This window comes from Mytilus californianus, unplaced genomic scaffold (genome assembly GCF_021869535.1).
Source record: "Mytilus californianus isolate M0D057914Y unplaced genomic scaffold, xbMytCali1.0.p SCAF_1, whole genome shotgun sequence".
NCBI lineage: Eukaryota > Metazoa > Mollusca > Bivalvia > Mytilida > Mytilidae > Mytilus > Mytilus californianus.
This window is the reverse complement of record NW_026262581.1, coordinates 74830908-74847303: the sequence shown is the minus strand read 5'-3', so window position 1 is coordinate 74847303 and position 16396 is coordinate 74830908. Positions and strand designations below refer to the sequence as shown.

At 31.4% G+C, this 16396-nt stretch overlaps 2 protein-coding genes across 2 annotated transcripts in view; one reads left to right on the top strand and one right to left on the bottom strand.

The window, feature by feature from the left end:
* Positions 1-3789, bottom strand: part of LOC127707401 (uncharacterized) — a 76409-nt gene extending 72620 nt beyond the window's left edge. The window contains exons 1-2 of the mRNA XM_052211881.1: positions 3640-3789; positions 428-602 (exon numbers count right to left, since the gene is read on the bottom strand). Coding sequence (XP_052067841.1) covers positions 428-573 — 146 coding nt within the window. The 5' untranslated portion in view covers positions 574-602; positions 3640-3789. The remainder of the gene's footprint in view (positions 1-427; positions 603-3639) is intronic.
* Positions 3790-4798: 1009 nt separating this feature from the next.
* On the top strand, positions 4799-9062 carry LOC127724210 (uncharacterized). Its single transcript, XM_052231109.1, has 5 exons — positions 4799-6215; positions 6758-6910; positions 7344-7538; positions 7955-8076; positions 8574-9062. Exons 1-5 carry the CDS (start codon positions 5132-5134, stop codon positions 9042-9044), a joined length of 2025 nt encoding a protein of 674 aa, XP_052087069.1. The 5' UTR covers positions 4799-5131; the 3' UTR covers positions 9045-9062.
* Positions 9063-16396: the final 7334 nt, after the last annotated feature.

Here is a 16396-nt window from a genome sequence, read left to right as displayed (position 1 = left end):
ACTTTATAGAAAGCATCAGGTCTACTAACCATGTAAGAATGAATATATGAACTCTCCACATTATCAGAATTGAGAGGTTTCAGACAATAATACAGTAAGTATTCTCTGTGTATTGTTTCCCTTAATTATTTGTGCATGAAACACAAGTTTGCCTTTCACATCAATATAATTGCTTTCAACAGAACATTTGCACAGGGGATAATTTTTGTGTATTTAACGTGATCAGAAAAATAACCCCTGTGCAATATTTCATGTGTACAATATCACATTTAAATATCAAGTATTTACAGTTTTCCCTCTGTCATTTCTATAAATAATTCATCCACAAATTGTAAAAAACAAAAATGGCCATATAGTTTAAACTCATGCATATGCATTAATAAAATGAAAGGTTTTTATTATGACCTTTTGTTAAAGACATTCATACCTTATAGATCGTGTTGGTAGCTGGAAGGCCATATGATTTTCTTCCATTTCATTTCTAAGCTCCTCCAATTCCTTCTTGAGATGACGTTCAGCATCTTTCACCTTGTCTGTGCTTGATACCTTATACAGTTCTCCTAGGTCATACATCTTTGTATCTTACTGACTGCAACCTAAAGCTAAAAATCATTTTAAATATTAAATCGGTCATTATATATGTCTGGAAAACACTTAAATGACTTAATCTTTAAGAACATTCACTACGGACTGATATTTACAAAATGTATGTTAACATTTCTCTCATTTTCAATATTTTTTTTCTTTACACAGGCTTCTGTTAGACATTTATATAGAGACAACCATCACAACTTGACAACACAAGGATTGAAATGTAGAACGTCATCATTTTCATTATTATTTCACTAAAAATTTACCAATGTTATTTTTTCCTTTTAAAATCACCCTTTTCAGCTCATTAAATTCTCAGAAAAAAGGTGTACTTCATCTCAGGTACTTCTAGATCTGACAATCAAAGTAATAAAAAGCACTGATAGGAAGACTTGAAGAGTTGTGCGCATAATTTCAAATCATATTCTCAGGTATTTTGGCAAACAAAACAAAAAAAACTCTTGCATTAAATTCAGAAAGATAACTGTTTTTTTATTCAGTTGATAAAACAAGCTTGCCTCCCTAAATTTACTTGTAAAAGGTTGCTTTCTGAAGCATTTCTATGTTTAAACATAAGTATACAATTTTTCTAACTCATCTTAAGATCATTTATTGATTTTTGATAAAGATTATATGACACTGAAGGTTTTATTTCATTTCCATAATATTCCTAAAAAAATTGTATTCAATGGCCCATGAATCGAGAATTTCTCAATATTGATAAAATTATTTTGATATTTCAATTTTTAGAAGGGGTACAGATTTTTCTTATCTTCCTTTTTTCAATTAAATAATTTTGACATGATTTGAAATAGAAATCTTCAAAGGAAGGTCATGTATATTTTTTCATTGAAGTTTGACTTAATAATTTCCAGAAAGAGGCATTGAAAATGCACTTTTTCAACAACAAAAATTAAATAACTAATCATTTTTTTTTAAATTGGTGTTCATTCTTCATAGAGAACAAAATAAATCTTGTATTCAAATACATGTACAAATACCTTTGTCAATTTATACAATATAATGGGGAATAAACAAATAAATTTGATTGCAGAAAATGTCCAGGTTAGAGTTATGCAATTTTGTTTCAAGTAGATTAATGAAAATTGTAACTTAAATTAACCTAAATTATTGACTAATATCAGACGATTATAATACTATTTTATTAAAGTTGTCACTGATTTTACAAGAAAAATAGACCCTGCTTGCATTTTTTCTACATATTTTGTTTTTTGTCTTTTCTTTTAAAAAAATACACCTTTTTAATCCTTAATCATTCATCTATGAGACATAATTTACAGAATAGTTTTATGTAGTGTAGATCAAAAGTGATTGAATACACAACTATTGACGTCAATACTTGTGTATTCCATTATTTAATACAAGAGGTATCAACTGTGGTCAATTCAGGTTGGTATAAAAGTTAGTGTATTTGTTTGTAAATTATGATAATTGTCTACCATGCTGTATATATTGTATCAGAACTCTTGTTTGCCTATGGAAAGAATTGGAATAATAGCATTTCAAAAAAGTGTGGGAATGAACTTTCATATCAATACACATATAATATACCAAATTTTATTCAATTACTTCAATTCAAGCATTAGATACTGATAAAATACTTTCATAATTCTTATCAACTGCTTAAATTAGATATGTTACTTTTTCACATTAATTTATACATAGTAATTTATTATAAATTTTGATTTACAAAGGGACTATATGCAAGTGAAAATTTAAAATAAAGTAGCTGTTCGACCAATACTTTCTTAATTTAAGGGTAAATAACATGTCAAAAGTTGGCAGTAGATGATAAAAATGGAGTATAAAGTTTCAGCAAGTCATAAAATCACATAATTAGTTTCATAATATGTCTTAAACTTAGAATTCTGCACCATCTCCAAATCTGGAGTGATCACATAGATCCAGCATACATTTTGTAGCTGAATCAAAAAAGTCAGCAGGCTTGTGAAACAGCACAGGTGTTGATATCACTGTGAATTAAGTGAAAACAGTTGATGCTTTAAAGTGGCTGAATATATATAACATAAAGAAGCACTACAGACTACAGAGCTGACTCTGTGATGTACAAAATGTATATGCTATGGACTACAAAATTAAGAATCAGGTTTTTTATTTATGGGATAATTCCTATTTATTTACGAGGTTATGACCAGTCACCAAAATGAGTTAATGATAACCTGTTTGTGATATACATGTACATGTAATACCAAAAATAGGATATAAATATATTATGTGCAAAACATTTTTATTTTTCATTTCAGCTAAAAGGCTCTCAATTGCATCTGTTAAGATCATTAAAATCAACTTTTGGTTGGCCACTTTTCCAGAAAATAAATAAGTTGCTATGTTGATCCCTCTGAAACTTCCATCTTCCAAGGCATTAATTTCATAATCAAGAAAATATCCAGAAAGTTGTTGTCTCTACTGTAATCATTGTATCTTATATGCTCCTGAAAGAAGTATATATAGTACAGGGGTCGATTTTGGTCTACAGTGGGATAATTCTATTATGGTAAAAAAAAATCTTCAACAACATGACAAAATTATTCTGGTTTTTTGTTTATTATTATAAAAAACATGTGATTTTCATTAAATTTGTATCTGATTACACCAAAAGGATCGAGCATACTATTTTGAAGCTATTTTTAATTACTGAACGGTATGATAAGTAAAACAAGCATGCACCAAATAACCTTTTGTTTTAGCACAGAAAACTTATATCTAATTTAGGATATTGCATATACTAACCAATTTGGGTGACTGGTCTCAACCTGTTTAAAGCAATAAAGGGCTTGTTTGTTATTTTTTTTGTAAATACAAGCTTCAATGATAATGGAGCGCTCATTAGTTCACATTATAGTTGTACTTTTTAATAAATAATTTGCCTTATATGTCAGTTATTACAGAAAAGGATCAGGCTGACAGGTCTAAGCTACATGTTTTGACACTGTGAATGTGATATCAGGAATTTGTTATGATACTGCAACTTGCAAGTCTGTTTTCATAACATTATTGTATGCCTACAAGTTATTTCCTTGGTGACTCTTTCTTTGCAATGCAGCTTTTTATTCAAATAGCATACTAAAGCTTTGTGCAAAGTGCCTGGTTATTGTTTATTCTGTCATTTCACAGGTTTGTTTATATTTTGCAAGCGAGTTCAAGTGCGTTCGGAGTCACTCGGCAACCAGAATCGGTGACAGAAATGTTCATCTGATTCGCTGATGAAAATATCCTGTACAAAACGCTTTAAAGATTACGTTTACGAAAATTCCGCGGGAATTAAATCAGAGTATGTGCGTTCGAATATCAAGCGTGAAGCAACTTAAAACGCAGAATTAACCAGAGTTTTAAAGCAAGGGATCGATGTATTAAAACAAAGAAACGTTTAAGGAGTAAAATAAAAAAAGTAGTCTAAATAGTTATTTCAAACCACTATCGCACATTAAAAAAATATATGGCAAACTATGTTATTTCTGCTGCTGGATAACTCGGCCTATGATTTATAGATTATGTTTTTCACTGTTATTTTTTTCTTCTTATTTATATTTTACCTAATTTATTATAACTTTATACATGAATTTACAAGATGAGAATAGCATACGACCTAGGACATAATATATTAATATGATAGTCCCAGATACGACATATTGTTATATATTTATATATAAATGTACGTATGAGGAAAATAAACTTAGATCCATAAGATATTGTTACATATGTGATTATATTGAATAAAGTTTAATTGAAATATAAGTTTAAACATAATACTTTAAAGTTATGGATAAATAATTTCTATTTGATATTTTATTGTGAATTTCTCGTTTTTACTTTTACTGTAGGTATGGGCAGGGAGCCCGGACAGTCTATAGTTAGTATAGAAAGTCCCTGGTATGGAGTGTTTCCCCCCTGATAACTCAGCCTAAAACGTTATTTCTGGCTGAGACTACTATAACACATTGTTTCTGGCAAGAGGATGAATGTCTTATGCATTAATTATGCCCTTAAATTTTAGAAGTGTGCTTTAGTTGTGCTATAAATTAGTTTTGCTTACTTTTTAGTTGTGCTTTAATTATAGTAATGCTTCAGTTTTAGCATCTTAACATGTGTAGCTTAGTAGTGCTTTGCATGTATTTCAATATGCCTGTGCTGTATCTTTGCATTGTAATATATGCCGCTCATATATGTGACTGCGACTGACAAAAAGGGCCCAGATGCGGCATTTACGATTTCGTATTATGACGTCGTAAAGTTGACGTTGTCAAATCTAAACGAGCACCTGTATTTCGTAATTACCGATTTGCAATTAGGTTTTGAAAAGGGTTGAAAATAGACTGAACTTTTGATACTTATAAAATTGTATAATATTTCTACATCAATTATTAAAAAATATTTATTTTGATTACCTTGAAATGCATAGCATGGAGCGTAAACCAGTCACAAAACTTTTAATTGTCCCCCTTTGTATTTACATTGGATACAAAAGTACAAATGGCGGTCTTAGTATAAAACAGATAAAATGAGCCAGGAAAGTCGATTTTCGGCAAGTCAGAGTAGCATACCGCCTGAGATTTTGCAGAACCAAGATGATGATTTCATAAATGAGTTGAATAGGGTCGACGAATTATATTTTTACGATTACGAATGCCCCGAGTCCGAGATTAATTCTGATGTTGAAAACTTTGAATCTGACAATGACGACGACAATGTCGATCATTTAGTCGAACCTTCAGATGACGATACACGAGAATATATTGCACAGGCCCGTTTCAGAAATGACACTTGCGGGTGCAAAGAATTTTATGGCGAACCTTGTAGCCAAATCATTGAAATGGACGCCGTTATTGAATTCCGAGAGCACTGCAAGGAACTTTCTAAAGATGAACTTGATATGATAATCAAGGCTGAATTGTTTGCACACAGGCGTTCTGGTAGTGTCACTGAAGCCAAGAAACACAAAATTAAAGAAAGGGAACGCCCATACCAGGAGTTTTATTTCAAAGGAAAGCGAGTATGTAGACAGACATTTTGTTTTATCCATGGGGTTGAAAAGAAGAAATTACTTTCTATTGCAAAATCACTAGATGTAGATGGACTATCTCCTAGAACTTATGCTAGCACAGGGAAACTTCCAAAACATGCCCTTACATTTCAGGATTCAGAAAGGATAAAAACATTTCTTATCAAATATGCTACTGATAATGCTTTGCCTCTACCAGGCAGGTTGCCTAATTACAAGAACCATCAAGTTTTGTTGTTACCATCTGACAAAAATTCAGTTGACATTCATGCAGAATATGAAAAACTTGCAATAAATATGAAGTATAGAAGTGTGAGTGTAAGAACATTTCAAAGACAGTGGCATGATTTATGTCCCAATATTGTAGTTACAAAGCCATGTACTGATTTATGTCAAAAGTGTCAGGAATATGCTGGTAAAATATCTAATAGTGGAAATCTGTCTGAAGAGGAAAAACAGTTATTGTTAAATCACTATAATATCCATGTACAACTCGCAAAAGAACAAAGAGACTACTACCGTGAGCAGGTTAAACTTAGCAAACAAAACTACATGGACTTGCCAGATGCACTGAAACAATCAGGTAATATATGTATATATATATAAAGGTTAAATAGTTTATTCCACCAAAGTACATGTATGTCTTCTGTATTAATATTACATATCTCTTTATGTCTCTCCTAAATATCTGTTCATATTCATAAAACATACTTTTGAATATTTTTATTATTATTTATATAATACGTTTCAAGTCCTTACCAAATAGTCAGTGCATGCATTTTGTGTAAGTGGTGAACTTTATTCCATACTTTTGTTCACATGTGACAGTACATTCAGTTGTATATAATTGGTCAACTTTATTCCAGACAACCATTAATCATGTTAATCATGTTAAAAACATACACAAATTCACAATCTTGACACTTCTACTTCTAAACATAGATGTACATATGTACATGTCTCAATATACAATGTTCATGTATCCTTTTTGGACTCAATATTACTTGGATTAGATAAATTAGATTCAATTGTACTACCATGGCTGCAGGAATATTTTTTTTAATATTGAACAGGCTATCCTCAATCTTATGTATTTAGTTGTTAACTCTTACATGTGTTTTACAGGAAATTCTCCACAGTCAGTACAGACCACTCTACACTATTCCTGGGATTATGCCCAACAAGTTCACTTTCCTCACCATGCTCAGCAAGTGGGACCCATTTATTTCAAAACACCAAGAAAATGTAATGTGTTTGGAGTCTGCTCAGAAGGATCTGGTAATTTTTTATTGGTTTTTTATTACATTAAATATATGCTTTTGATAGTTAGAAACAATAACATGAACATGTGATTTATTATAATTTATAGTTTTAAAACAGACTGATGGACATAATCACTGGACATACAAATATATATTTAATGTACATGATCATTGACTTGTAAGGTGCAGTTTTCAAGATCAATAACTCTGATATAAATAACTATACCCTTATGATTCATGTATGTATTGAGTTAAGTTACATACATGTATATGGAAATAGATTTCTTAAACATGATTTATCTTTATTTATTTACCTCTATTGCACACATCATGTACTAGTACATGTTAAATTGTACTTTGTGAATATACTATTGTATTAGATATGTATGCTTTTGGTTTAAATGTTTTCAAAATGGCTAATGGTAAATTTTGTATGTAATGTTTTGTAGGAAAACAAAGTTTCTATTTGATTGATGAAGCTGAAAGTATTGGCAAAGGAGCACACTCTGTTGTTAGTATGGTGCATCACTATTTTAACAAATTTGGTCATGGAGAGACTGATGCTAAAATCCATTTTGACAACTGCACTGGTCAGAACAAGAATAATGTAGTATTATGGTATGCATTATGGAGAGTAATGACAGGTAATTATTATTTGATTATGTTACATTATTTCACAAAGTGTTATATTATATTCAAACTATAACCAAGACAACAATTTATTTATAAAAGTTTAAAATTCTCTTTTTAAATAAACAACACTGATTTTATTCTATCTGTATTTTTAGATTAAGACATACCACATCTTCTTTTTTTATATTAACAATGTATGCAGAATATGTTATAGTGATAGTTCTGTGATTAGAATCAACATTTCATGTTATCAACCTTCAAAAGATTTATTTATTTTTATAAGTACAGATGTATATATTTTGCATACAATATTTATTTCTAGTATGACAACTTTAGTTACTGGTATCTTGTTAACTTTCTCATTTTGGTATTTGCTTTTTTAAAATAAGTATTTTTTGTAATATAATTTTTATTTTTGTTTTGCCAGGATTACACAAAAGCATAGAATACTCAATGATGATTGCAGGACATACCAAGTTTGAGCCTGATTGGCATTTTGGTGTTTGGAAGTTACACTGGAGAAATTCAGCAGCAGAAACATTATCAGAGGTAGATAATGGTAGTTTATATAATAATTAAAACTACAATTTAATATACTAGTACATGTATAAACATTATTACTTGATTTAAGATAGAACTATTAATGTTTTTTTTTTCTAAAGTCATTTCAAATAGTCAATATTTCACCTATTCAATATGATCAAAGGGCAATAACTCTTACACATATGAAACCTGGATTAGTTCTTTGGATTAATGACATAACATTAGTTTCTTAAAATGTTTTATCTTGTACACAAATTACAAAATGTACTCATAATTGATTCAAGCATAGACAGCATATCCAGTTTTTACCTGAGTTAGTTTCTAAATTTATAGATTTATCTGACTTGCATATTATTGTCATCTGTTTTTGATGTCTGGCTGTATTTTACTGTAAAGTCACCTTTTCAAATTTTCTTTTTTTAAATCTGTATGTATTTGTAAGTACTCTCAAATCATTTATGAAAAGTCTTGCAGTTGATTTATTGTTCTTTGTTTTATTACAGGTAGCTGAAACTGTGACAAGGTCCAGCAGAAATGGACACAACATACCACAAGTTGTAGGAAATATACAAGATCCTGTAATGTTTTATGAATGGAAGCCTTATTTGCAACAGTACTTTAAAACTTTGAAACATATAACTGACTATCATCATTTTTACATGGATTCACAACACCCAGGAGTAGTAACATGCAGAGAAAATGCATCTTCAGAATCATATACATTCAATTTACTGAAATGCAAAACTAAAACTCCACCAGGAGGTGAGCTTCCTCAACCATCTAACATCAAAATTCTTGAACCTGCCAGGCAGTGGTATTTATATGAGCAGATAAGACAGCACTGCTACTCAGATTCAGCTAAGAACATTACATGTCCGAAACCACTGGTTCCTAAAAAGGAAATAGACTTAACACAACAAGACCAACACAATGCCAAATCCAATGGAGGAAGAAAAAAGGCTCTGCTGAACTAAATAAAATGATAAAATATTTCAGTGAAAATTATTTGAATTTTAACACAATGCTTGTTGTACTATTTAAAAATAAAGAGATGTGTTATGATTACCAATGAGACAAGTTTCCACCTAAGTTCAAATAAAGTGGATGTAAGCAATTATAGGCACATGTATGGCCTTCAACAATGAGAAAACCCATACTGTATAGTCAGTTATGAAACAGTTCAATTGAGAAAAGTAAAGGACTAATTAAAAACAAAACAATTTACCAAAAAAAATATGGCAGACATGAACCAATAACCTGTACATACAAAATTAATGAAGTAAACAAATTAAGCAATTCTATGATTACTAGAAATGACCTATTAATAAAAAGTCAAACTCAAAGTGGATGTTGTGTAAGCTTATATGAGACAATCACCAGAAAAAAATGAACTATTTCAAAATAAAAATGTATTTTGAAATTATTTTACTCTATCAAGGCAACAAATTGTTATTTTAGTAAATAATGGCACAACAAATATCCCATATCGGATGGTGAGGATTGGGGTTTACAGAATAGAGAAAAATGAGCAAAAAGAAAATAAAAGTACCAAAAAGATAAAGAATAGAAAATACAATGTACTGGGTGAAAAGTATTAACAAAATTGAAATGGACCCACCATCCAGACCCTCATAGCCTATATATTTATCTATTATAAAAAGAAACCATTTGTTTCTTCTTTTATATACATGTACTTTGAAATTTAAAGTTCATCACACAATCTGAAAAAAATTAGAAAAATTAAAAAAATTAAAAAAAATTGGTTGCCATGGTCATGATGGTAACCGATTTAACAGTTCAAAATATAAATCAGTTAGAATAAATCATACTTTTTCAAATTATTTGACAAACATTAAACATAAACTTAAGGTGTCTAATTATAAAATGAACAATTTTGGAAGTATACACATTTACAAGAAAAAGTCTTGAGTTTTTCGAATGATATCTTCAATTTGTCAATTTATTTCCAAGATACATGTAAGTTACGAATCATGAAATGTTTATTTTCTCAGAAACTACTTGTGCTATCCCCTTGAAATTTTTACAGAATGTTATTTATGACAATTAGGCTCCAAAAATGCAAAAAAATCAAAATATGTATTTTTCTCATCTGGACCCATTTTCTCAGTCATGGTCACATATCTTATCTGCATGCTCTCTGTTTTAATGTTATGTATGTGTTATTTATATTCAATAAAAAATCTCTCAAGAGCTTTTGTTTGTACGGTTATCATGATGTGAACCGAATAAAAATAAAACTTTCGTATTCGTATTCGTACTCATAAAAATATTAAGTCCCAGGTTATTTAAAAAATTCATGCGAATACATATTGTCTTATTTTTTATAATTTTGTCGAGCAAATTGGAATAGATGTTTGTAACACTGTTTTTGAAAAAACCTTTGCTGCAAAATTGATTTATAAAAGAAAATGGCTAAGTCCAATCCCCCAAAATCGATCATTACCAGAAATTGGATAGCATTTTTTATTTCAGAAACCCCGCTCAGTTGCCAGTTTTATTTTTATTGCCAATACACCAATTTCGAATTCTCGCTGGATAAAGTTTGCTCCGAGTGACCTTATTTTTGCGCCGATTGACATAATGACGTTTGCTGATTACTTTGGGTCTGTGAAAGTCATTTTTTAAAATTTTATTTTGACAAATAAGAAATAAATCAGTAGCATAAACTAACTGCATGTCATAATTCTCTGATTGCATCTTAGTTGTATTGGTTGAAGTGCTGTAAGAAACATATCAATAGTTCGTTAGGAAAAATTATTTTAGTCTCTGCATTTTAATCAAATGTGGTGTCTTAAACACTATTCCCCCAATCTGAGTGAGGGTACATGTGTTCCTTATTAGTATATTACCAGGAAAATGTCTCATGTGACTGGTCTATAATAACGTGTGGATATAAAATCTTCAGCTATTTTCATAGACCAATTTTCAAAGTGTACCAAATAGTCCTTATATTTATTACCATGACAAAACTAACCAAAATCTTTCTATTTTCCACAACTAAGTTTTCGAGTATGCCGGGCTGCACATTGTCACGGGAATTTCTACAGACTCTGACAACACATAAATCACAAGAATAAATAGTGAAAAAATCAACCAAAGTTAAATTCATTAAGGAAAAAATAGTTTCACAGTAAGAAAACCTGAAATTTGCCGGAAACAGCTATAAAAGCACCATCAGTTTAAAGCATGATGATTTATACTATGAAGACATCAAAACTGTAGATGTATTCGCATTAAATGTTTATATCGAAATAAGGTCTATTTGAATTCGCCTCATGGTTCAAAGTTTAAAAGTTGGAAGCCAGACCTTAGATATCTATAGTATTAAATCAGGTGTGTCACTCACAGACCCTTTATAATTTATAATATTTATTAATGATATGATATGTGATATCATGAAACATAGTTGTTGAGAACGAGTATGCTAAAGCTGAAATCATGCATTCAGTCAACAGTAGTTTACCGATGTTTAAAATCTCATAACAATTAAGACTATACAAATCAAGGTAAAAAAAAACTGAGGGAATCGCATGAACTCTAATAGGATCTAGACCGAGATCGACGATAGCGTACGCATCTCCTGCTATGAGTGCATCATCCACCATGCAAATGTCCCAATCGGAAATTGGACACAGTCGGTAAATGACAGATTAAACGACTATGCTTATATCTAAAGACATTAGGCCGCGAAAACATGTCTCAAGTGAGTTGAGACATGTACACCTCATATCGGTCAACCAATTCGTGGTTTATTTTCCAAGAGAACGTCTGTTGGTAAACTCATGTGAATTTGCAATTCATAAAGCTATACCCGACGCTTGAATCTTAAGTTAACCTTTTCACACAAATTCTCACGAAATCACCTGCAACTTATTCACACCAGAGTCATCAGGCATATTCTCGAATCATCTTCGCAAGTCAAAGATTGGATCCACGCATGGCATCAAAGAATTGATTTTTTCCAGTGACTGATAAAGGAGACCATAGAGGGGATATGAGAGTTGAAGAAAAAAACCTACAACAAGATCATGGACATCTCCTCAGTCAGAAACCTAGTTTAGATTGTCTTTTCATATCTTTGTGCTTTTTGTCATTGTGAAATTTGGTGTTCAAAGTCTTTTAACATATGACGATTTAGAGCTTGACATATTGTTTATAAACCTGTGTATTTTTGGATTAAGACTGTATTTTGTCCCCTGTTTTTTGGTCTGTTAACAGTTTTGTGTTGTTTGGTTACTGTCTCATTGACAAATACAAATAAAAATTTCTCTAAGTTTTGTGCTATTTTCGCATTTCTTGATCGATGTGAGAAAAATATTTCTCCTCACTTGTGAAATATCTGTTCTCGGCAAAGTATTGGGTAGCACTCCACAGTTAGAAAATAAAATTAAAATTGAACCACAAAATTTTTAATCATCTTCTATTCCTGGCTTTCTAATACATTAAGCCAACTGTTTGAAAATGTCACATATTCCCCCAAAATTTGGTTTAAATTAGAATTTCAATGCCTTTGAGTGATACCTTTTCTGCAACTATTGACATTAATCTACCAAATGATCTAATCAAATTTGGGTGTCTTTCGCTTCATTTTTTCGTAAAATTTAATCACAAAGTTCGTGCGACAAAAAGTTAGAAAAAAAATGCAATAATTGCCGGACCGATGTCTGGCATGGATATGAACATATGGACTGTCATACAGAAATCAGCCCATAATACATGCATTATACAATCTAGATGTTCCTATAACCCCACTATGAAGGCTATATCAATCTTCAGTTATCATGGCCAAAAATGAATTTTATTGCACACTAGCTCTCATATTTGAAAAATCCACAGGGGCCAAAATGCGAAACTACACACCTAACTGTGGAGTGCTACCGTGGTCAAAATTTAATTATGACGTCTAATTTTCTTGGTTTCTTCTGAATTTCCTATTGTGACGTCATGAAAAAAGGCGACCATGCCTGATGACGTCACATATAAAGACCACAACTTTCTGCAAATCTTTGAAAAGGAAGGATAAAAATCATTCTCACTCTCAAAAGTTAAATTTTAATTAATTAAAAAGCTCGGCAAGCCTCGCGCGTTAGATATTAAAATTTAACTGTCTCGAGTGGAGAAATATCGTAATACACTTGTTGCAGTGGTGAAACCTATATATTTCAATGGCATAAACTCATTAACAATAAATGGTTAAGACCTATTGCATACATGTATATAATAATATTAACAGACATAATAGAATGAAAAGTTACGTATTAATATATCATATTATTAAAGTACTCCTTGTATTCAGACACTCTGGAATGAAAGAGGAAGACATTCTCAGTAATCAGGCTGAGCTATTGTTTACCAATACAGATATTTTTTCACAGTGTTAATGTTACGCTGTATTTTAGATATAACATTTATTTTTATTTTTTGATATTTCTCGTTTTGATTTCAATCTAGTACATTGTGATAAGAAATGTTGTTCATCTTTGATTTCCCCATTATTACAGAAAGGACAGTTCCTTTCTTCTCTTGGGATATTAAGAAAACTTCCCCTTTTAATCATTAATGAATGTGCACTTATGCGTATTTTGCATATTGCTTCTCTTTATTGCTGCTCTATCATTTAATTGTTTAATAAATCAACATAAAATGGTCTTTCAACAATTGTGTAGGCTTTACGAAAGAAACAAAGTTTAGAAAATTCCTGTATGTTTGCATTTTGATTTTGCAAGCACTGATCATACATTCATTGTTTACGCCTGTTAAAACGTTTAAACCCGCTGCATTTGTATGCACCTGTCCTAAGTCAGGAGTCTGTTGTACAGAGGTTGTCGTTTGTTGGTGTGGTTCATAAGTGTTTCTTGTTTCTCGTTTTTTATATAGATTAGACCGTTGGTTTTCCTGTTTGAATTCTTTTAAACTAGTCATTTGGGGCCCTTTATAGCTTGCTGTTCGGTGTGAGGCAAGGCTCCGTGTTACAGGCCGTACTTTGACCTATAATTGTTTACTTTTTACACATTGTGAATTGGATGGAGAGTTGTCTCATTGGCACTCATACCACATCTTCTTATTCATATTAAGTGCTGTTTTGTTTTAAACAACTATTATCCGTAAGATATGAATATCCTAAATTTTGTAAAATACTTTTAGTTTTGTTAATCCAGGGGTTTTAAAACCTTGTAGCACAGAAACAATTTGATGTACAAGTGTATTTTCTTATGAAAGTATATGTTCCAAAAAAGTATACTTGAAAATACGATCTTACTTTTGAGTGGAATTCTACCAAGCTCAGCACGACAAGCATCGTATAACCCCGCCGCATTTTTGCGCCTGTCCCAAGTCAGGAGCCTCTGGCCTTTGTAAGTCTTGTATGTTTTTTTTTAAATTTTAGTTCCTTTATATGTTTTGGAGTTTATTGTGACGTCCATTTTCACTGAACCAGTACACAATTTTATTCAGGGGCCAGCTGAGGACCACCTCCGGGTGCGGGATTTTCTCGCTGCGTTGAAGACCCATTGGTGGCCTTCGGCTGTTATCTGCTCTTTGGTCGGGTTGTTGTCTCTTTGACATATTCCCCATTTCCATTCTCAGTTTTATCATTTGATACTCTGCAATGTGCACCAAGTGCTTCTTTGATAATGTGTAATTTTTCAAAGGATTCAGAGTCCCTTACGGATGAGTAAACGCCCCAAATTTCACAACAGTACATTAGTATAGGTGATATTAATGTATCAAACAATTTTTCAAGTAGTTTACATGGGTTATTCAGACCAACAGTTTTCTTTATTTTGAAAATAGTCTGTTCCTGTCTTTTCCATAAGAGAATTAATGGCTAAATTGCAATTACAATTACATTCTAGTACAATACCTAAATAAGAATAATGAGTAACAGTTTCAATACAATACCAAACTTAGTATAAGTAAATTCGTCCAAAAAAGTTTTACCATTTGAATTAAATGATATAACTTTGGACTTATCTGTATTAACTTGTAGTTTCCAATGAGTGCAATAATCATGTAAGTATCCAGACTGTTTTGTAATCCTTTTTCACTTTGAGACAATAAAAAATTCATCTGCATATAGAAGAATATTTAAAGAAAAATCTTTTACACGACATCTCATTTTTCAGAGAAGCTCCACTGAAATTAGTTGGAAAAAAAGAGGCAGGAGATACCAAAGTAACAGTAAAAATCTTAAATCATAAAGAAAAAAGACAGCACCATGATCACAGTAAAATGACAAACAACATACTAAGCAACACGAACCCTAGGAAAAAGCCGATAGTTAAATAGTTTCTCCTTAAGAGTAAGGAGATACTGGTCCACCAGTGGCACTCGTCATGTTGTTCATGGCAAGTGAAATTCTAAGATAAGTCTCATTTGATGATGTTACAATCGAGATAAAGAGGACGGGTTGTTGCCATGACAATTGGAATTAACTAATAAATGGTTATCTGTCGGTAGCACATATATTCCTACGGCAACCACATTTTGATAGTGTCAGTAAAAGCGAAAATGTAACAAACAGACCAGTGAAGCAAAGAGGAATCATCTCTTTTGTCGTAAAATTTAGTTCAGTCTCAACCGACCATCATTGCCAATTTATAGATGTTAGTCAAAGTATGAAGCGGACTAGCTATACTGTATATTCGGATTCTTTATTTCAAGTTCAATGGAAAAGGTAACTTCAATAGTGTTGCCAAACTTTTAATTATTTAATAAGATGGCATCATCCAAATAACGGAACATGAAGTTGATAAATGATAATGCTAAATTCCGAAGTTTTATTCTCACTACTGCACGAAATCGGCCTCATGCGAATGATCACGAATAAAGAAACAAGACATCAAGAAGAGAAACACAGTTGGTCCCCAAAGGAATGCCGATTGTCTTGTGAAAAACCCGCGTGCTCCAACGAAAAATATGTGTTGTCTTTAAAAAACCAAGCATCTTGACGATGTCAGTTTCAGAGACTTTTTATTTGAATCCACAGAGTAGTCATTTACAAGGTACGATTTACCCCTTCCTTAAATAAGATGTATGGGAAATTGTGATTACTCACTATTCGGAGGATCGTACACCTCAATAGTAAGTTATATTTGTTCATTCAAGTAGACTTTTCGAATGCACCTAAAGATATTGATGTCCGTTCGTATGTTAGATTAATACATCTTTCATATTTGGTTCTTGGTGATTTTATTAAGCAATTTGAACCAATTGTTTAGATTGGTCAAAGTTATGGGTGTGTTATCGTCTTATCGGAATTGTCCAATGAATTTCGTCAATACATTTAAATTAGGTCACACCATAA